Source organism: Electrona antarctica (genome assembly GCF_951216825.1).
Source record: "Electrona antarctica genome assembly, chromosome: 14".
Taxonomy (NCBI): domain Eukaryota; kingdom Metazoa; phylum Chordata; class Actinopteri; order Myctophiformes; family Myctophidae; genus Electrona; species Electrona antarctica.
In genome coordinates, this window is record NC_136795.1 from 20,875,020 (window position 1) to 20,897,519 (window position 22,500).

General features: G+C 44.3%; 1 protein-coding gene, 1 long non-coding RNA gene and 1 pseudogene across 7 annotated transcripts in view; 1 reads left to right on the forward strand and 2 right to left on the reverse strand.

Moving 5' to 3' along the window:
* LOC306936228 (E3 ubiquitin/ISG15 ligase TRIM25-like) overlaps positions 1–2,242 on the forward strand; it is a 3,171-nt pseudogene extending 929 nt beyond the window's left edge. The window contains exon 2 of the transcript in view: positions 665–2,242. The product of the transcript in view is annotated as an E3 ubiquitin/ISG15 ligase TRIM25-like (transcript). The remainder of the gene's footprint in view (positions 1–664) is intronic.
* LOC306937409 overlaps positions 1–6,208 on the reverse strand; it is a 19,981-nt gene extending 13,773 nt beyond the window's left edge. Inside the window, exon 1 of the long non-coding RNA XR_013791599.1 lies at positions 5,273–6,208. This is a non-coding gene — a long non-coding RNA (uncharacterized lncRNA). The remainder of the gene's footprint in view (positions 1–5,272) is intronic.
* Positions 6,209–6,908: 700 nt separating this feature from the next.
* LOC306937391 (uncharacterized protein) lies at positions 6,909–19,699 on the reverse strand. Of its 5 annotated transcripts, none has more exons than XM_079521113.1 (4): positions 19,616–19,699; positions 13,884–13,962; positions 12,836–13,028; positions 6,909–11,108 (listed from the first exon to the last, which is right to left on the reverse strand). In XM_079521113.1, the coding sequence occupies exons 3-4, from the start codon at positions 13,026–13,028 to the stop codon at positions 10,033–10,035; spliced, it is 1,269 nt and encodes a 422-aa protein (XP_079377239.1). In that variant the 5' UTR covers positions 13,884–13,962; positions 19,616–19,699; the 3' UTR covers positions 6,909–10,032. The 5 variants fall into 5 exon arrangements, with proteins under 5 accessions (XP_079377239.1, XP_079377238.1, XP_079377240.1 ...); XM_079521112.1 differs by having other exon boundaries at positions 6,910–11,108; positions 12,836–13,097; XM_079521114.1 differs by having other exon boundaries at positions 6,910–11,108; positions 12,836–13,097; positions 13,936–13,962; positions 19,616–19,690.
* Between the last annotated feature and the right edge of the window lie 2,801 nt (positions 19,700–22,500).

Genomic DNA, 22,500 nt, shown 5'->3' on the forward strand with positions numbered 1-22,500 from the left:
TTAGTGACCTACGTGGCTGGTTAAGACTGAGGTTAGGGTTAGTGACATACGTGGCTGGTTAAGACTGAGGTTAGGGTTAGTGACCTACGTGGTCAGTTAAGACTGAGGTTAGGGTTAGTGACCTACGTGGTCGGTTAAGACTGAGGTTAGGGCGGAAATGTATTTATCTTTTTTTTCACTTCCGGTTCCTGTCTGTTGTATGCGTCTCCTAGCAACCGAGAGTCATTCAGACGGTGGAGACGAGCGCCCTCTAGTGTTTAACACTGAAAACACAAAATCTCGTCTTTGGCACCCAAAGAGTTTAACAATAGTTATCAATATGTTAGACAAACATTATGGTGATGCAGATACTCTAACATTAACAATAGTTATCAATATGTTAGACAAACATTATGGTGATGCAGATAGACACTAACATTAACAATAATTATCAATATGTTAGACAAACATTATGGTGATGCAGATAGACGCTAACATTAACAATAGTTATCAATATGTTAGACAAACATTATGGTGATGCAGATAGACGCTAACATTAACAATAGTTATCAATATGTTAGACAAACATTATGGCTGGCTCCTATAGGCTACTACATGAGGGTACAGGTACATACACATTATTGTATCAGATTGAGAAATAAATGCTGTATCAATCTATCAACAGGACTCCAAGCTGCTCCTCCTGATCACTGCTACGCTGGACCTGGAGATGTGGCCTGTGATTTCTGCACTGGGAGGAGACTGAAAGCTGTGAAGACTTGTCTTCAGTGTCTGGTCTCTTACTGTGACACTCACCTCCAGCCTCACTATCAGTCTCCTGCCTTTAAGAGACACCAGCTGGTCCAAGCCTCCGGAGAGCTTCAGGAGAACATCTGCTCTCGTCACAACAAGGTGAATGACCTTTTCTGTCGCACCGATCAGCAGTGTATCTGCTCTCTGTGCTCCGTGGAAGAACACAAAGGTCACGATACGACCTCGGCCGCAGCAGAACGGGCCGAGAGACAGAAAGAGGTCGACAGGAGTCAGCAGAACATCCAGCAGAGAATCCAGGAGAGAGAGAAAGACGTGAAGGTGTTTCACCAGGAGGTGGAGTCCATCAAGCACCGTGCCGACAGAGCAGTGGAGGACAGCGACGCCATCTTTACTGAGCTCATCTCTTCCATGGAGAGAAGACGATCTGAGGTGAGGCAGCTGATCCGAGACCAGCAGGAACGTCAAGTGAGTCGTGCTGAAGAACTGAGGAGTCGTGCGGGGCAGGAGGTCACTGAACTGAGGAGGAGACATGCTGAGCTGGAGCAGCTCTCACTCACAGAGGATCACATCCGTTTTCTACAGCGTTACACCTCCTCTCTCTCAACCACCAGTGAATCTACACACCCAGTCAGCAGCCATGTCCGTCCTCTGAGACACTTTGAAGATGTGACTGTGGCCGTGTCCAAGATGAGGGACAGACTAGAGGACATTCTCACAGAGGAAGGGACAAACGTCTCAGAGACAGTGAACAGGGTGGATGTTTCACTCAGGGACAGTTTATTGCACGACGCAGACCACGCCGTTGCGCAGAGCCCCGAGGCCCACCCTCCACGGCCCACCCTCCGCCCCCCCGCCTCAGCTTTGCTGGGAGCCCCCAGATTGGTAAATCCGCCACTGGTTTCACTGTCAACACCAGCAGAACCCAAGACCAGAGCTGAGTTCTTACAGTATTCACGTCCGATCACACTGGATCCAAACACAGCTCATCAAGATCTGTCTCTGTCTAAAGGGAACAGAAAAGTAACACTGATGGACACACATCAATCACATCCTGATCACCCAGAGAGGTTCACTGGACGGTGGGGGTGGGGTCAGGTTCTGAGTAGAGAGGCTCTGAGTGGACGCTGGTACTCTGAGGTAGAGTGGAGTGGAGTCTGTGGTATAGCAGTCTCACATAAAGATATCAGCAGAACAGGGTCTGGTCTTGAATGTGCATTTGGATCCAATGATAAATCGTGGTCTTTAGAGTGTACAGAACAAGGTTATGCTTTCAGACACAGAGGCATTGTGACTCCCATCCCAGGCCGTGTGTCCTCCAGAGTAGGAGTGTACCTGGACCACAGTGCAGGTACTCTGTCCTTCTACGGTGTCTGACGACACCATGACTGTCCTTCACACAGTCCACACCACGTTCACACACAACCTCCATGTTGGATTTAGGCTTTATTACCCGCCTGGATCCACTGCTGAGTTGTGCGACCTCAAGTGACCTTTTGTTTTGTCTCTCATGTCATCAGTTCAGAATCGTTTCTTCATTATTTTACTGTTTTTCTCTCAGCCTGCTCTGTGATCTTGTAGATCAGCTATTTTTGCTGTGCGTCGTATGATGAAGTATATAGGAGTTTAAAGTGGTTAATAATCTATTTTAATATTTTATTCTCTTGTATTCATACACCTTCTTGGCACCATTTGTCTTGGTATGATGATGTAATCATTACTGTATGGATTTGATATTCCATGTGAAATATTGATTTATTGTTTGTAATCTTGTAGATCTGCTATTTTAAACATCCAGTATGTCCAGTTTTAAAGTGTTTCCAGTGATGTGGACGCAGCGTGACACTGACCTGTCTCTTACTCTCTCTGTCCATTTATGGATCATTAGTGATGTGGACACAGCGTGACACTGACCTGTCTCTCACTCTCTCTGTCCATTTATGGATCATTAGTGATGTGGACGCAGCGTGACACTGACCTGTGTCTCTCACTCTCTCTGTCCATTTATGGATCATTAGTGATGTGGACGCAGCGTGACACTGACCTGTCTCTCACTCTCTCTGTCCATTTATGGATCATTAGTGATGTGGACGCAGCGTGACACTGACCTGTGTCTCTTACTCTCTCTGTCCATTTATGGATCATTTCCTTCCTTTATGAAAGTGAACTGATGCCACAATGTGACAACAACCCATTTGAGCCACGGACCACCGTTTGATGACATTTAGCCTCTCAGACCCGTAGTCTGAAGACCCACCTTTTCAGACTCCATCATGGCCCATAGCACTTATCCTACCCCCTTAGATAGCACTTTTTAGACTTAGATAGCATTTGAAACAGACTTATAGCATGTCATGTAGACAGCACAATAATTGCATTGTATATAGTCATAGCACATCATAGTAGCCTACATATGTATAGCATAGTATAGAATAATGTATAGTTAATATGTATAGTGTCATTATATAGATATGTTCTAGTTACGTTCTTAGCTTACGCATGTTTCTTGATAAATGCATTTTATATATGTGATGTATTCCCATACTTCTGTTCCTGCCTAATGTAAGTCGCTCTGGATTAAGAGCGTCTGCTAAATGCCTAAATTGTAAATTTGAGCCACGGACCACCGTTTGATGACATTTAGCCTCTCAGACCCAAAACCTTAGAATGTTTTCTTGTCGTTGGATGAGATGTAGCTGTATTGATGTTGGTACCATTAGGAGAGATAACAGTTGATCTAAACAACAATTCTTCTACATTCTCTAATTGTCTAGACTTTTTGTAAATTAAATATAAGATGTTTTAACAATAATTTAACTCTTGAGAGCAGAAAAAAGAAACCAAATGTGCGTCTATCGACTATTTGGTTTCATTTTATGCTCTCAACAGTTAAAGATCTAGAAGGGTCCATTTGGTTACCAACTCTCCATCATTTAGCCGCATGGGGACCACTGGAACAACTAGCCGCAATTTGCAACTCTAGATTTGTTTATAATGGGATTAATCTAGAGTTGGAAGACACTCATCCAAATTGTGTTTGTGATCTGCTGGTATTAAACAACATTAAACTCACCAACATTGCAGCTCTAGGCCAAGCTTGAATTATCCTCTTTCAATCTGCCGAGCTTTTGTGTCATAAAAATCCACCGTAGACATGTTGTTATGAGCTACTTTCTGTCAAGACATTCTCTGCAGGTGATTATTTTAAGTGTTGGAAGCGCTTGTTTTTATTAAGGGGTCGCGCTGCTGCCTCCTGCATTTTGTGTAAATGCGAAACAGGTGGTACACAGGGCCGCTCAGTGACTTACGACGAGTGCTTCCAAACTCCAACACTTAGAAAAAGAATCACTTGTACAGAATGTCTTGACAGAAAGTAGCTCATAACAACATCTCTACGGTGGATTTTTATAAAACAAAAGCTCGGCAGATTGAAAGAGGATAATTCAAGCTTGGCCTAGAGCTGCAATGTTGGTGAGTTTAACGTCGTTTAATACCAGCAGATCACAAACTCAAATTGGATGAGTGGGGAGTCAATGGAGGGTATTGCAACTCTAGATTCATCCCATTATTTAAAAAAAATCTATGTTGCAAATTGTGGCTATGGAACAACATATTTTCAGATGTAATTATTACATAATTATAATTCTGGGGGTCCTTGACATAAAACAGTTTGAGCACCACTGACAGAAACATGTTCAGATTGGTCAGGTCAATGGTCAGGATTTAGAAGAAAAAAACATTTAGTAGAATCTGGTCTCAGGTGTAAAGGGGTTAAAATCACCACAGCCACAAACAATGTATGGTAATAATGTATGGTAATAATGTATGGTATATCAATGTATGGTATATCAATGTATGGTATATCAATGTATGGTAATAATGTATGGTATATCAATGTATGGTATATCAATGTATGGTATATCAATGTATGGTATATCAATGTATGGTATATCGCAGAGACGGCCGTGACGATGTGGGGGGGGGGGGACAACATGCAACAACATGACGGAGCACTGCTAAGGCCAAGGAAACACACACAAAATTAACATTCAGGGAGGTTATAAAGAACTACAGGAAAGTAATAAAAGAACTACAGCGACCATGAGACCTCAAGGCACACAGGTTACCAAAACACCGCTCCCTGGCACCCCCTGCTGACGGCCCGGGAGAACCACGCAGGCTGTCACAGATGGGGTAGGTTGGGGAGATGAAGGGGAGGTTGTTTGGGGCGTAACGTCGTTTGGCGATAAAAAAAGATGAAAAACAACATACCATAGTAAAGGCCACGTCCTTTTCCATGGTTTTTAGGTTCGACTTCATGGTTTTCGACAGGAAACAAAAAAAAAAACGACATTCTATAGTATGTTGTTTTTTTTCTGGTTTTCATCATTTATTTTTTAAAACTACACATCAAAATGTGGAGCTGGAACACTAACAGGATTGGGATCAGGAAGCGTAGGATGATCCAGAATCCATGGATTTCCCATTTTTGGGAACCAGGTTTTCTTAACACTGGTTAAACCTAAACAGAGTTACAGGCCTGTAAGGGTCCATTTGGTTAAACCTGAACAGTTACAGACCTGTAAGGGTCCATTTGGTCAAACCTAAACAGAGTTACAGGCCTGTAAGGGTCCATTTGGTTAAACCTGAACAGTTACAGACCTGTAAGGGTCCATTTGGTTAAACCTAAACAGAGTTTCAGGCCTGTAAGGGTCCATTTGGTTCAACCTAAAACAGAGTTACAGACCTGTAATGGTCCATTTGGTTAAACCTAAACAGAGTTACAGACCTGTAAGGGTCCATTTGGTTAAACCTAAACAGAGTTACAGACCTGTAAGGGTCCATTTGGTTAAACCCCTGTGTTTATCATCAAAAATTATAATGAAGGCCAACATTATAGATTTAAAACAATAAATGTATATATATATATATATATATACATTCTAGGAATCCTTCAATCCTTAAGAGGGTATGGTTTAATAAATCATGAAGTATCCCAACCTGCGATCGATCCCCAATAATCTAGAATTCTACAAAACACACTAATCTATAATTATAAATGCTTTTTGATTGGTGAAGGTTTTCTGTCCTCGTGGGTCCATTTGGTTCCATTTCTACACTTTCAAAGAGTTATTATGGGGTCCATTTGGTTCACAGAGTTCTTACGGGGCGTTCCTGTCGTGTTGGCGCGAGGTGCCAGGGAAGGGGATTTGAACCAGCGACCTGTACGTACGCTCTGGGGTCTGACAGGAAGGGGGTTTGAACCAGCGACCTGTATGTACGCTCTGGGGTCTGACGGGAAGGGGATTTGAACCAGCGACCTGTACGTACGCTCTGGGGTCTGACGGGAAGGGGATTTGAACCAGCGACCTGTACGTACGCTCTGGGGTCTGACGGGAAGGGGATTTGAACCAGCGACCTGTACGTACGCTCTGGGGTCTGACGGGAAGGGGATTTGAACCAGCGACCTGTACGTACGCTCTGGGGTCTGACGGGAAGGGGATTTGAACCAGCGACCTGTACGTACGCTCTGGGGTCTGACAGGAAGGGGATTTGAACCAGCGACCTGTACGTACGCTCTGGGGTCTGACGGGAAGGGGATTTGAACCAGCGACCTGTACGTACGCTCTGGGGTCTGACAGGAAGGGGGTTTGAACCAGCGACCTGTACATACGCTCTGGGGTCTGACAGGAAGGGGATTTGAACCAGCGACCTGTACGTACGCTCTGGGGTCTGACGGAAAGGGGATTTGAACCAGCGACCTGTACGTACGCTCTGGGGTCTGACAGGAAGGGGATTTGAACCAGCGACCTGTACGTACGCTCTGGGGTCTGACGGGAAGGGGGTTTGAACCAGCGACCTGTACGTACGCTCAAGCTAATTTACAATCTGATCCATGCTCAGGCCTGCACCAATCAAAGTCACTGGATTGGTTTAAAGACGGGGATAGGACGCAAGACTTCAGAATATCAACAAAAGATACTGGTGTCTACATATTGACAAGAAAGACACTGGTGTGGTGTCTACATATTGACAAGATAGATTTAGATATTAGTACGCTGGGGCATTAAAGCCACTGTGTCCTCAGAGCATTTTTTGAGGGGCAACGACAGTCATGGCCTCTGTGGCCTCCCTGAAACACCTCTCATCATGACACATTGTGAGCTTTTAAAGTGATTTAGAAAGTTGTTATTGTCGAAAACATTACAAGTATAAAATAGTTTGCTGAGTTACATTTCATTTATTGACATAAAATAACCTGATAGACAAAAACTCTAAACTCCTAAAATGTAGACATACTGTATAAACATTGCTTATAGAGGGTGATCGAGGTACCAGTGTGACTGTGGATGCAGTAGTTGCACGTTGTACAAAAAGGCAGCATGGCTTTCTACCAAACAATGTTGCAGTGTCTCTGTAGCCACTGTGTGGTGTAAAAAATGAAATATGTTCCACAATGATTTAGTTCAAAGTTATCTATAAGTGGGTGGGTCATTAACAGTAACCTGTGCATACTCTGGCCATTTAGTTCATAGTCGCTGTAGAGCAGAAACCTCTTATCTCCATAAAGTATTTGTGTTTTTTCGTAAATGAATTACCTAATTAGCCTGGCCTAGCCAGTGTGCTTTCTGGTCTAGAGGGGCGGGTAGCGCATTGCTCAAGCGCTGGATAGTATTGGCTCACCGATCAGAGCGCCCGCCCTTGATCCCCTCCCCCCCTCCCCGGTAGAAAACAGCAGAGAAAACTGTCACAATATTTTGAGCGACGCCCCTCTGCACTGTAGTTCACTCCCACTGCTAGACCAGGAAATGTGTCTTGTTCCCCCTAGGCTTTCATTTTTGAGCCAAATGCGAACGAAAATAAAAGCCTGGGTACCGAGGCTATGACCTACTTGATCATACTACAGCGTCACACAAAAGTAGCAGATCACAATGCTTTGAGCTTGTAGATCTGCTACTTTTGACGGTTTTTCATTTGAATCCTGAAAGGTAACAGGTAAGGCTTGGACATATGAGGTTTCCACCCGACAGAGACGTTATACAGTCACCCTATGGAAATATGAAACTGTGCCGACACACATGGTAAAATAAATGTCATTTGAATTCAGCAGTGTTAAAGGGATACTTTGACACCACTAGTAGCTTGTTATTTGAGCTTGCGAGACTATTTGTAATAAGGCTGTCACTTCAAGTGAGTCTGTGAGACTAAGTACTAACGTTGTCAAATCACACAAGGCCATGAAACATCATATAGAGCAGGGTGACGTGACGCAAGTCCACGGGTTCTGCAGAATACTTTGATAATATTTGGAATTAATCGATTTACCAATATCACTTTGTTTTATCTATTTCTTGGACCCTCTATAACTTGGTAAAATGGACAGGAGTTGTACTGTCCTTGGTGCATTCTTTGTCAATCAACACCAAATCTCTTCGCCAAAATATCTGATCTACAGCTCACTTGTTACAACACGTTGCAAGCTTGTAGATTTGCTATATTTTTTCAGATGTTCACCCCGGAACAGGAATGCTGGGTTTTGAATGGTTAGATGTCAAGTATAAAGTCATTTTCAATCTGCCCTAATAGATGACATATTGCATCTTAGGGAGAAGATAAAGTAACGTGGTGCTGTAAGTAACATTGTAATACAGGGGTGCCGTGGATGAAAACGTTTTTTACAGGGGTGCCACGAGATACAAACATTAATAGAAAACTGTGACAGAACACAGACAGAGCCTCATTAAACACTTTCACTCTCCCTTCATGCGCCTCAATTCATTCTCTGTAGAGCAGTGGTTATCAACATGTGGTCTAATGCAAATCAAACCGAGGGTCCTCGTAATCAGAGCCATCGAATAGAAGAGTTGTGATATTGAGGGGGCAGAAAACAGCCTGGTCACGTGGTTCATGTACTCGCGCGAGCCCATAGACTCCAATGCATTGTGCCGCCATTGGACTGGCCCCATGAAGTGAACAGAATTTGCGTAACTCTGTCTATACTCTATGACTCTGCTTGTAATAAAAAAGGTTGAGAATCACTGCTCCAAAGTGAGTATCCGTTTTAAAACAGTTTTCATTTCCTGTCGTACTCTGAAATCTGTCTGTCACGTCTGTTCCTCTGGCAGAAAGACAAGTAAAGGAAAAGAGTATTAATAAATAAACAAATAAATAAACAAATAAATAAATGCATGTGAAAGCAGCAGGCCATGCTGTGCCTAGAGAGTGGCCTCTGTACAGAACTGTTAAGCCCAGAGTTTCCACAAGGTGGCAAACCAGTTTCCCGTTTCCGGGTTCATCGTCCCATAGCTTCATTTGATTGGCTCATCTTTAGCACATGAGGAAAGAGAAAGATGGTAAATTTAGGAATATTCACCATCCCGATTGGAGCCACTAGAGTCGACATGGTACACAAATCTTACGTCCTATGGTTACTGGTGCTAGATCCCGCGAGAGTGTGTTCCTGGGACAGAGAAAGGTTGAAAATAAAGTACATTTTCTGTACTTAGTTTAGACAGTACTTAGTTTAGACTAGTCATTGGTTAGACCAGTCATTAGTCCTACAACTACAACCATCAACAACCTCAAACCCTCACCCTAACCTCCCACGGGGCAGCACACCTAAACCTAACCCTCTCCCAACCCTTATGTCTAACCAATGACTAGTCTAAACTAAGTATGCACCCCATATTGTGTGGCTTGTGACAATCGGATCCAATATTTAGTTCAGTGACCATGGGGCTAAAGAATGCTTCAGAAGCTGTGCTCACGGTCACTCTCCCATTGGAATGAATATAGACTCCAACCTGCTTCCCGACTCCTAAAAAGGCGTCCACCCACTTCTTGGACACAGGTGAAAGCGGCATATGCGTTTCCGGTTCAAGCCTGCCGCAGAGCCAATCAAACAAAGTTATTGAACAGGTGCCGAAAACAGCTATGCCACCTTCGGAAAAACCCGGGACTACAGTCATTCATAGTGTATTGTCTGTGGGGCCCAATGCCTTATTGTACACTTTGTTGCAGGCTGTGTCGTGCACCGAAAATAGCCGATATACAACGCGTATAGATCGTTGGTTCTCATTTCTATGTTGGCTATTCAAAAATAGCAGATCTACAACAAGCTCACAGCACAAAACCTTCACAGGTGAGGGTCCACGGGCAAATACATTCATTTGAGGGTCCTTTACATGAAAAAGTTTGAGAACCACTGGTGTAGATAAGCTCTTTCCGGTGTACGACACTGGCACTTAGACCAAGTAGAACTCCCCCCTTAGCAGAAGGCTGCTACGTGGACACGAAGCACATCTCTTTCTTCAGGTGGACTTGCAGGCCACTGGCGGTGGTGAAGGTCTTGGAGCACTGCAGGCAGCGGTAGGGCTTCTCGCCCGAGTGCGTGCGCACATGCTTCTTCATGGTGTCGCCGTCGCTGAACGTCCGGTAGCAGTACGGGCAGCTGTACGGTCGCTCACCCGTGTGGATGCGCAGGTGGCGCCGCAGGTTCCCCCGCTGGCTGAAGCTCTTGGAGCAGAAGGTGCAGCGGTGTGGTCGCTCGCCCGTGTGCGTGCGCAGGTGCCGCCGCAGGTCGGCCGACTGGGCGAAGGACTTGCAGCACCAGTCGCAGGCGTAGGCCTTGCGCTTCTGCTCCGCGTGCAGCCGCAGGCCGCTGGCGTGGGAGAACGACTCACCGCAGCGCGAGCAACGATAGTCGCCGCCAGCAGTCTCCCGCCGATTGTTGCCGAAGCCATCGGCGACCGTCGTGATGCCAGACACCACCCCGTCACGGGTACCGCCGGGTGATGATTGTGGGTCTAGAGCTGGTGCCGGCACCACTAGCCGGTTTGCTTCTTCGCCGATTCCGAGCCGGGCCTCGTCACCGCTGTGGCACGCGGTGGAGTCGGAGGTGACAGGGTCCCCATGGCTCGCAGGGTGAGGAGCGATCGGCGCATACTCCTCCGGTTCCGTTTTGATCAGCGTCTGAAGCGGAGGTAGCTCCTCGCCGCATGGCGGGCTCTCACCGCGGCTCTTGGCAACAGTGTTCAGGGAACACGAGAGGCTGAGCGAGCAGGCATTGCTGAAAGCCTCCAGCTGGGCCACAGGCTCGGCTTTCGACAACGTCTCCTGATAGCTGGGCTTGGCCTCGACATGTCCCTGTGCCTCCAGGGGGTCTGGGGGTAGCGGTGCCGGAGGAGGGGTCTTGCTCTGGACAGACAGAAGCTGAACAGAGACCAGCGTCTCCTCTTTCTGCGGGACGAGGGAGCCACCCGGTACCTGGCTCTGCTCTGGTTCCACTGGACATGACCTCAGCTCTGGATCTCTGCTTTCCTCTGGAACGGAGAACAGGAGAGTGGAGCGGGTGGACCCTATGGTAATGAGAAGAAAATTAAATATATATTTCTGTCGTCGGGCAGAAACCTCGTTTTTTTCTGCTACTCTTGCTATTTTTTAATTTGAATCTGTAACCATTTTGGACATATGAGGTTTCACAATATCATCGGTAGACGACGTTGACAGACTGTAGTGTACATAATTGAAAGAAAAATCACACCTGTGTGAAGTGAGGGGCGCTCTTATCATCTTACAACATGATGATGTAAAACAAACATTGAGACAAAACAAACATTAACTTTTTCGCTGCTATATACGTTTATAAACGTAGCTAGGCTAACGGTACATACTGGTGCTATCTACGCGTATGTTTGTAGACAACCGTATAATCCATAATATGAAAGCAGTGACCGTCACTTTACTTCTTAGCATTGCTCCGGTTAGTATGGAGAGCCTCCACCCGCACCAGCTATGGGATCTTTAAATCCAGCTCCATTGAGCCTCCTTTATAACAGGATTTTCAAAGCGTTGTATCTCAAAAGTTTCGAGAGCTGTCCATGGTGTGCCGCACCCGATGATCGTAAATAATTTGTGAGTTTGTACCGCAACGCTGAGCAAATGTAACTGGTTGTAATGCTAGCTAAGGGGTCTGAGCTAATGCGACCAATACTGTGCTCATAACATAAGCCCCCACCTTCCTGAATAACCCGGATGGGTGGCATTCCTTACGTGTGCTTATGCTGCCACCCGGCGGCACAGAAAGTTAAATTCTCTTTATTGTCAATGGCGTTTTTAAAACAAACATTTAACTAAAAACAAACATTAAACCTGTATAATGAATGGCCGTTTTGACTGTTTGCGTAAACACAAACATTGAATGCCATTGACAATGAATGGCCAGTTTTGAGTGTTTGTGTAAAGACAAACATTGAAGACAAAAGTGAGGACGCAAATAGTATTGCGATGGAATGAGATGATGTATGATGATAAGAGCACCCCTCACTTCACACAGGTGTGATTCGTTTTTCCTTATGACAGAAAATAGATTAGGTCAGATACTTGCAGCTAGGTGATCCGACCTATATTGCTCTAAGAAATATGCATTTCTCTTCATTGTAGTATTTTGTATGCTCACTAAGCTTGTAGATAGTGACATATGCCTGCAGTTAGACTTGGAGGAAGACTAGCATATATGTATTTTATCGACTTTGAAAGTCAGACTCAATAAAATACATCTATGATTGATAGTCTGCAGTGCAGTGCCATGTCCAAAATAGGCACGCAAGGTGGAAAGATTAGGTGATCCTCATCCTACATGCACGCTGCAACAATCACAATGTATTTAAACCAGTGGTTTGTAACCAGTGGTCCGGGAACACCAGTGGTCCTTGAGGGGGTTCTAGGTGGCCTCAGCTAAATGATGGAGAGCTAAAATGAAACCAAATGGCCCGTTTGGTTTCATTTTACGTTCTCAAGAGTTAAATTATTGTTAAACATCTGCCTTACTTAATTTACAAGTCTACATAATTAGATAATGTAGAAGAATTGTTATTTTGATCAACGTTTGCCTTCCGTCTCTCCTAATTGTACCCTCTAAGATTGTACCACATCAATGATCACAGCATGGAATTGTACACACGTCTGAGGGGCTATACATCTCATCAAATGGTGGTCCGTGGGCGGCTCAGATGCCGACTCTATAACCTTGATAGGAAAAAAAGGGTTGAAAGCCACTGATTTAAAGTTCCAGCTCCATCCTTACTGAGCCAGTCTGTCTCGGCCTCCAGCAGCAGGATGTCCCGCAGCTGTCTCCGCAGGCTCTCGTTCTCCTGCTTGGTGCGGGCCGTCTCCTCGCGGTACTCCGTCACCGTGTCGCCCACCACGTCCACGATCTCCCGCACCACGGCCGCCAAGCGCTCCGTCAGGTAGGCGTTCAACAGCTGCAGCTTGGTCATCTTTGATCACACCATCCAGATCCACGCACAAGCAACACAACACAACATATACACCTCGGCTCTCTCCCTCTCCAAGCAAAGGGACGAAGAAGAAAATAAACTAAAAACACACGGAAACGGAAGTACTAGTTTGGATTTGCTGACTCCTGTGCTGGTGCGCCCGGGAGGTATGCTGGCAAACTCTGGTACCATAGTTTTGTTTTTGTTGTTTTGTAGGGGAGCGGGGGGTTCAGGGGTTGCAAATTGCAATCGTTGCAATACACCAGTGAATGGCAGTGATTCTCAATCTCAGACTTGTTCAATGTCCATCAGATGAAATTAATATGTATTTTTCATTACTGTGTATTATGTAAAAATGGAGCTGTCCAGTTAGGGTTGCCACCTTTGAGATCTTGAAATAAGGGACACTCTTTACGCCTACCACGGCCTTGCGGCGCAGGCGTGTGCGGCAAGGCCGGCAATAGGTTGAAGCAATAAGTTGAAGCAATAGGTTGAAGCAATACGTTGAAGCAATAGGTTGAAGCAATAGGTTGAAGCAATACGTTGAAGCAATACGTTGAAGTTTCCCTTCAACTTATTGTTAATGCTATCCACAACTTTTGAAGTAGAATTTTGTTTTCCAAATGAGCATAACATAAAGAGTTCTGTAATTATATTGATTTATATTTATATTAGACTTTAAAACTCAACATTATTAAACAATCAACTATAATAGTCTACTGAAATAGCAGGCTAACCTATCCCCACATCAGCAGCCAAGATGTGGGCTATTGGGCAGGTATTAGAAATACTACTGACATGACATCTTGTAAAAACACGGATAAATAAGATGATAAATAATATAAGGTCCCATACCGAATCGATCTCAGGAGATGTTTGTCAAATGTCAAATGGATTTCGCCCTTACTGGATGTTTGGGTCTGGTCATGAAGAACTGAAAATGAATTGAACATGAAGAACACGAAAAGATGAAATTACCTACCTAGGTTCCATCATGGAGTCAAATCTTTCCGGTGATAAAATGGCCACCAACGTAATCAAAAAAGTCAACCAAAGAACAAGATTCCTATACAGGATCTCCTCACTGGTCAACAAAAACACCTTGAAGACCCTAACAGGAGCCCTCGTACAAGGTTTCCTCGACTATGCATGCACCTCCTGGACGGTACCACAGCACCTCAAAGGCCCTTAACCCGGTCGATGCCAAATTTTGCATTCACACTCCCTGGATGCCAACGATGAACCTCTGCCCCAAAAAGTTTTTGGACAGTACACCTACAGATTTTGTCCAAACATCACGCAAATTGGTACACAGTCTCTCTAGAGCCATTCAACGAAACGGGTCTTTCAGATTTATCAGACTCCATCCTGATTGGCTAAGATTGGCTTCCAAAGTTCGCAGGAGTGCTCAGTTTCAAACAAAATGCTGCAAATCATGAACACATCGTGTGCTTTCCGTGAAATTGTGCACGCACATTCCCACTAGGCCGAGGAAGAAATGCCACATGAACATTTTCAACTCAGCCTCATGGTGGCGCTATAACTGGCCGAAAAGTGTTTGTACCTCTTAACTGCACGGATCTGTGGATAACTTTGTATGCCAACTCCCTAGAGGCCAAGGAAAAACCTTTGCCTGGAATTTTTCACATCTGCTCTTTATAGCGCCACCAGGAGGCCGACATTTTCTAATATTACTCCTTCAGATTTTATCAAAATGTCATGCAAATCGGTACACATGCTCATCATAGTCACGTGATCAAGACGGGTTTGTTTGATTTCTCATAATCCACCCTCATTGGCTACGATTGGCTTCTAAACTTTTCAGGAGTAGCCCGCTTTGTACAAATCGCCACAACTACTCAACGCAGCGTCCGATTGTGGTGAAACTGCATGCATATTCCCACTAGGCTTTGGAAGAAATGCCACTTGACAGTTTTCAAATCAGCCTCATGGTTGCGCTACAACAGGCCAAGCCGCGTCGCGTCGCCACACACACACACACACACACACACACACACACACACACACACACACACACACACGTTTATATTGCTCCTAAACATTTTGCCAAACATCACACACACACTCCTATCCTCCTAAAAAAAAAAATTACCAACTTGTTAGATGTGAAAATATGGAGGTTCTGTTGGGAGGCCTGACTAGTACACTATAGGCCTATTCACTAAATATTCACTTATTAGTGTTCACTGATTCACTATATTCTTAGCATTCACTGACGTAATAGTATGCACAATTACATTAATATTCTCATTCATAGTGTGTAGTGAATTTATTCACTTAGTATTCATTATTCACTTAGTAGTCACTGACTAGTGAATGACTAGTATTGACTAAGTATATGGCCTAATAAGTACAAACCGGCCTATATCAGTGGGGGTTTGTACTTTGTAACACTCATTGGATGGGCATGCAGATGCATGCTCACTTTTACTAGCCTGGCTTGAATCCCCGCTATGAGGCTGGCCAAGCCAGGCTACACTTTTACTTCTTCTTGGGGCGAAGAAGGAAATTAAAAGAAAAGAAAAACGAGACAATAATATCCATGCGATGAACCGCACTCACCACAGGGTGGCGGTAGTTTCACGCTTTGTTATTTTAATCAAAGATGGAAAGGGATACAGGGGTGACAGCCAGGCAACATCCATTATCAAATTCCAATTTTATGAGGAGCTCTGCCTTTTACACAAATGAACAATAAGTCAACAACACAACATAAATCCATCTGTCAGAGTGTCAGATCTATTTAAGGACTAGATTTAACAATGTAGTTCTTAAATTTATAGCTTTTCATAAGTTGTAAAGTGTGTGTGTGTGTGTGTGTGTGTGTGTGTGTGTGTGTGTGTGTGTGTGTGTGTGTGTGTGAGACGTACACGTGTGTGTGTGTGTGTGTGCGTGTGCGTGTGCGTGTGCGTGTGCGTGTGCGTGCGCGTGCGTGCGTGCGTGCGTGCGCTCGACACACTATGATAGCCTACGACAGGCTATATAGGCTAGAATCATTATATTATAGTAGGGTAGTGCAGGGTTTCTCAAAGTGGGGGCCGTGGCCTAGGGTGCCACGGCCCCCACTTTGAGAAACCCTCTATACTATAGAGTAGCCTACATTTTATCTCAGGTTGTTTTACTAAGTATAGGGTATAGAGTCTATAGCCTATACTTAGTAAAACAACCTGAGATACTTGGTACGTTACCTTCACCAAAAGTAGCAGATCTACAAACTCAGGTAACACATTGTGAGCTTGTTGATTGGCTATTTTTGGTGAATGTTAATTGCAACGCCAAGTTTAAACGTTATTTTCAGTCTATCCCAATGGAAACAAATTAAATTCTCTCCAGTTTTCCTCATGACATAGGCCTACTCTTATTTACATATTTAATTACATTAAATATTTAATTGAATCATACATTTAGTCATTTAACATGACAAAAGGTGCTATAAAGTAATTCAGGGGTGCTGTGGATCAAAATGTTATTTACAGGGGTGACCTGAGCCAAAAATGTTTGAGAACCACTGTGTCGTGGGACCCCCTGGCCCCTAGGGGGTCCTCAGAGTTACTACAGACATCAAAGGTTTGTATAACAATTTGTTTTGTTTGCAATAATTTTAGAATACAAATGCACATGAATCCAACATAATAGTAAACAAGCAAACAAACAAGAACTGATCATGGTGGGGGGGGGCGACAGTAGCTTAGGAGGCAGAGCCTCCGTCTTGGAATCCCCGGCTCATCCTGGCCGTGTGCTCGAGGTGTCCTTGAGCAAAACACTGAAACTGTTCCCAAAGAGCAGGTTGGTGTCTGTCATGGTTTACTCCACCATCGGTGTGTGAATGGGCAGCCGATCCCCACCTTATCAATCCATTGAATGGTCAAGTTGTCATGAATTGTCACCCATTCGTCTGGGCCCAGTAGGTCCCTACTGGCCTACCAGGAGATTCTGGTAGGCGCTGTCAGCCAGTTCTATCGTTGACACCATGTTAATGCCTGTGCTGTCACGTGAGGGTTAGGGTTAGGGTTAACCCTAACCCTAAACCTAACCCTAACCCTAAACCTGACCCTAACCCCCTAACCCTAACGTGACAGCACAGGCATTAACATGGTGTCAACGATAGAACTGGCTGACAGCGCCTACCAGAATCTCCTGGTAGGCCAGTAGGGACCTACTGGGCCCAGACGAATGGGTGACAATTCATGACAACTTGACCATTCAATGGATTGATAAGGCGGGGATCGGGTGCAGCGGGTGAATGTTATTCAAATTGTAAAGTGCAGGGAAAGTCGACACACACACACACACACACACACACACACACACACACACACACACACACACACACACACACACCAAAAGGTTAGCACCTTAACTAATGGTGACATATTCATATATATTAATGCAGAGCCTTGGGAGCTGAGTCATGCCTTTGTTAATGTATTATTTAGGCATGTACCCGATTACACTACAGCACAACCCGCTGTGTTCATTTAGACATGTTTCCTCCTAAGAGTCTACGAACATGTTAGCTCAATTACGGTGAAAATAGCAGATCTACAAGCTCACAATGTGTCGGGCCGTGAAGCACCGTCAGCATGCGGATCGGCTATTTTCCCTATTTCTTATATAATACATAATAATGGATTGCATTTTTAGAGTGCTTTTCTATGCACAGAGTGATTTCTCAAAGCGTTACAATGGTCCATTCATTCATTGGAAGGTGAAGCGGCAAACAGTCAATGCCAGCGTCCTCACTTCCCAGTTCCACATCAATCGTGGCAAGCTACCATGCGAGGCACCGACCGACCCATCATTGGAGGCAATGTGTCTTGCCCAAGGACACTTGGGTGGGATTCAAACCGCAGACCCACAGATCATTGGACGACCTGCCCTACCTCCTGAGCCACAGCTGCCACCACATAGTCATACAACAAAGTATAGGGCATTGGGTAAAATGTTTGTTTTGCCTGTCTCCTTCCCACTTATTTCTAATTGTCTGATATGTGCTTCAGGCATCAGTGCAGACACATACAGTATGGAGTGTCAGTGACTGCAGTCATGCAGCACATGCAGATTGCACGGCAGCGGTGTCCCTCTGATTCAATTTATCGATCAGATAATTCAGTCAGGAGAGGCTAATGAAATCCCTCAACGTTGACTAATTCTCTCCCAGTGTCTCTTCCAATGTTCTCTCTTTATCCTGTATGGATCCTTGTCTGTCTGTCTAGTGTCTGTCTGCCTGCCTGCCTGCCTGCCTGCCTGCCTGCCTGGCTATGTTTACATGCATGGACAGTTAAATTCATTCAGAATAAAAGTTCAATCCTGTTAAAAGTTGTCATGTAAACACCTACAAAAAAAGTGGGAGGCCCGGGTTCAATCCCCGCTTTCCGCGCATTGCTACAATCTGGCGTAGTCGGCAGGACGTGAAGCGTGATATCCACACGTCCAGCCAGCAGCTGTACATACGCTCCGTTCGCGCCGCTCTGCGCTCCGCTTGAGTGGTGGTGAGATGTTTTAAAGATGCATAAAACGGCTACGTGGGAGAAAACGCATTAAGCGCAGATGCCGTTAAGTATTTTTACTTCCAAACTCCAGCACTTAGAAAAAGAATCACCTGCACAGAATTTATTGACAGAAAGTAGCTCACAACATGTCTACGGAGGATTTTTATGAAAATCAAGCTCGGCAGATTGAAAGAGGATAATTCAAGCTTGGACTACAGCTGCAATGTTGGTGAGTTTAACGTTGTTTAAGACAAGCAGATCGCAAACGCAAATTGGATGAGTGGGGAGTCAATGGAGTGTATTGCAACTCTAGATTCATCCCAATATAAAAAATCACACCCGTGTGAACTGAGTAGTGCAACTCCCCTCTCCCCCTGTACCCCGCCCCCCTCTCTCTCTCTCTCATTAGCAGGCAACAGTGCAGCACTATATCTCTCTCTCTGTTTCTGGCACAACAGCGCCACTTTTGCCCCTACTGCTACTCATAGTCACATAGGTTAACACGGACATTGCTGTTCCTTGGAGTGGTTGCACCACTCAAAAATCTAGAGTTGCAAATTGCGGCTAGGACCCTACGGGGAAGCGATGAAAAGAGCTTAACGAGAGGGGCTAGCCAAGACCCAGCCTGCAACAGCCCTGCCAATCGGGGCTCAGCCCTATTGGCATGACAGGTTGCGCGTTGGTCTGGCAAGTGGGAGGCCCGGGTTCAATCCCCGCTTTCTGCGCATTGCTACAATCGCAGTGACTTGGTTCACAATTGCCACACTTTCTCAACTGCATCTGTACACTGAATGTCAGCACATAAACATGTAGAATGTTACACAGAATTCACATCACATGCAGAAATAGATAAAGCTCATTTCCTTCACATTTCCATGATGTAGGCTACATAGAATTATACTCACATTCCATATCCAGTTTACATGCACAATTCCCTGAAGAGACAACACCCCTCGCATCTCTCAAACACATGAACGGTACACATGATGATATAACAAACATTTTCCATTTTCCATGTATAACGGCAAAATGTAAAATACATTGTAAAAACAATAAAACACCAAACAGGCTTACCACTTGTCAAGTTGGCATTCAAACAAACCTCTCACAAACCGGTATGGTGTTGTGAGGACCCACAGATTGGCAAACACCTGCCTGCCTGTTCAGAAAGGCCTTAAATGCCTGTGTCACTTACATATGACATAATTTATCTCTGCTTCCCTCTAGGGGCTACACAAGAAAGTACTGGGACACACTTTACCATACACGCAATTCAAAATTTCAGTGAAATTGACCTTGCAAGAATACCAAGTCAAGGCAAGTTTATTTGTGGAGCATATTTCAGGGCAATTCAATCTGCTTTACTTACCGACCGTAAGCCTGGTATTTAAAAGCGTACAAATACAGAAACAAAGAAAAATATACAACTTTAAAAAGAACCTGGTGAATAATCTTTAATTTCAGGATGAATGTCACTGTAACATTTAAGAACTCATTGATTAACTAACCACTTACTGTACATTCTATACACTTTGTACAATGAATAGCAAATAGCTGATGTACAAGCTCACAATGCATCACTATGCAACATCTTGTGAGCTTGTAGATCACATGCTATTTTTGAAAATACTTGAAAAACATTTGAAACATGTTGAAAAATAGGGACAACAGGGTTAAAGTAATACGAAAAATATTAATAATAATAAAAAACTGATAGCTGAGGACTAAGCTTAGAATGTACAAGTGTTTTTCTGGGGTCCCCAGAAAAACGAGTTAATATAGCATTGAAATTAGTTCAATCACTTTAGCCCAATAGGCCTACTGTACATTGGCTGTTTGAAAATAGCTGATCTGCACGCTCTGTGTTGTACGATTGTATATCTGATATTTTTGAAAGATCTAGGAAAAATGTGGAATATTTTTCAAACATTAGGCGATAACAACACAAATCTTGTATATCTTGTACATATTTTGTGCCAGGGACCCCCCCTGGCACAAAATATGTCGGATGGGGGTCCAAATACATTTTAATTTGGGGGGGAGAACCACTGGTTTATAGAGGGCGAAAGGTGAAAGTGTGATTTACAATGTACAAAAAAGGCAGCGTGGCTTAATACCAAACAATGTTGCATTGTGTCATGTAATGCTCAAATGTTCCACAAATGATGCATAATTACGCCCCAGTAGGTCAAGTTCTCTTCAAATGGCTCTTCTCCTCCAGTGTGACACTGCAGGGAAATGAATATCTCTGACTCCGGACAGGTCATGGAAATATGAAACTGCTGACTCGAGGTAATATAAAAGTTCTTTGAAGTCAGCACATTTTTTTATTAAAGGGATAGTTTGTCGTTCAGCACAATTGTTGTCTGCTCAGGATAGGAGGATAGGGCACCTGTTAGTTAGTGCATGGTGCTATGAAAACAACACTGTTCGTGTGTCCGCAATGGCTCAACACAACATGAGGTCCATGCAACGTCTTATCGTCGCTGTTGGGTGGGAAAAAATAACCATAGATCCAGTGTAGTTATTATTGATCTTGTTAATACTTAAAATTGGTTAATAATATAAAACAAAAACAGACTAAAACAGACAGACTAAACCACTACCAGCATTTCACAAAAGTAGACGTGTTGTCATCAGCTTGTAGATTGGCTTATATCTTCTGTTTTGTGTGCAACAGAAGTAGGGCATTCATTTATGAAGAAACAAAGCACATTTTAATCAGTCCTATTTAAGTAATTGAAAAAAGCAAACACAGTTCATGTTATAATATACAGTATGATATCCCTGACTCAATATCTAACTGATATGGTGCAATTTGGTGGACAAAAGGTCCAGATCAGTTATCGATTAACACATTAATGTACGTACTGTAACCTCTGAACTAATTGATTGTAGGAAGATAAAACTGGTTGCATTTGAAAGCTTATCTCAAATTTCCTACATCCTACACATTACATAAACTGATATCAAAGTTTGACTACTATATGCAGACCTCTATAGGATTAACTATGTGAACTAAATCTGTTGCTAAGGAGCTGAACACTTTTATAGGACGCTAGTGGGCATAGCAAGACAGCAGGTGTTTAGTTTAGTATCGTATCGAAAAGGCCTCTATGTTTCATCCACAAGGATCGTTCTCATTCCCTCCACAGCTGTTACACGCACGCACGCACGCACGCACGCACGCACGCACGCACGCACGCACACACACACACACACACACACACAAATCTGACATATGAGACGTAATAAAGGCCACTTGTTGTGTTGAACAGTTGACGACAGAAGTCTCAGGGTCAGGGACGGGGTATTTGACGTTAAAAAGTTAAGGGGAAAAAAGAGACATTTATATTCTGGAAATTCAGTTTAAGCTTCATTAGGGGGTTAAGTGCCTTGCTCAGGTACCCTTTGACACATGTAATGGACAGTCTGGGATGTGAACTTCCGATCCCAAGACTCGGTCGTGGTTTGCATCATGCATTTGCATGCTAGCGTGTGATTCACATGTTCTTTGGATGCTGTGTGTGTGGTTGGCATGTTGTGCGGTGTGACGCGTGTGTTTGCATTGTGTTCGCATGGCTTTTCCTCCCACACCAAAAAAAGATGCATGTACAGCACACGTCCTGTTGTTGCCCTTGACCAAGGTGCTGAGTGAGATTTCAACTGGAGTCTGTCCACCGGGTGCTGCAATGTGGCCGGGCCGGCTGCTCACTGCTGCTATCTGCTAAGCAGTTAGGACGAGTCAAATGCAGAGGACAACATTTCCCCAGGGGGATAATGAAGTACAACTTAACTTAAAGTCACTGTGCTGAATCTGGGAAAACCTACTGTAGTAGTAAGGGGGGACGTCAGGGTTCCATATGCTGAGGAGGGAGGGGGGACCCTGACCCATGGCTTTTTGATATGCCCCTGTCTTTTTGTGGCCGTTGCGGATGTGTTATTTTCCCCCTGCTTTG

Bases quoted from the DNA above. Each gene is read 5' to 3' on its own strand.
- LOC306937391 (XM_079521113.1), bottom strand. From the start codon at position 13,028: ATGACCAAGCTGCAGCTGTTGAACGCCTACCTGACGGAGCGCTTGGCG. The intron at 11,109-12,835 runs GTAAGGATGGAG...TCATTACCATAG, and splicing joins GGCCGAGACAGACTGGCTCA to GGTCCACCCGCTCCACTCTC.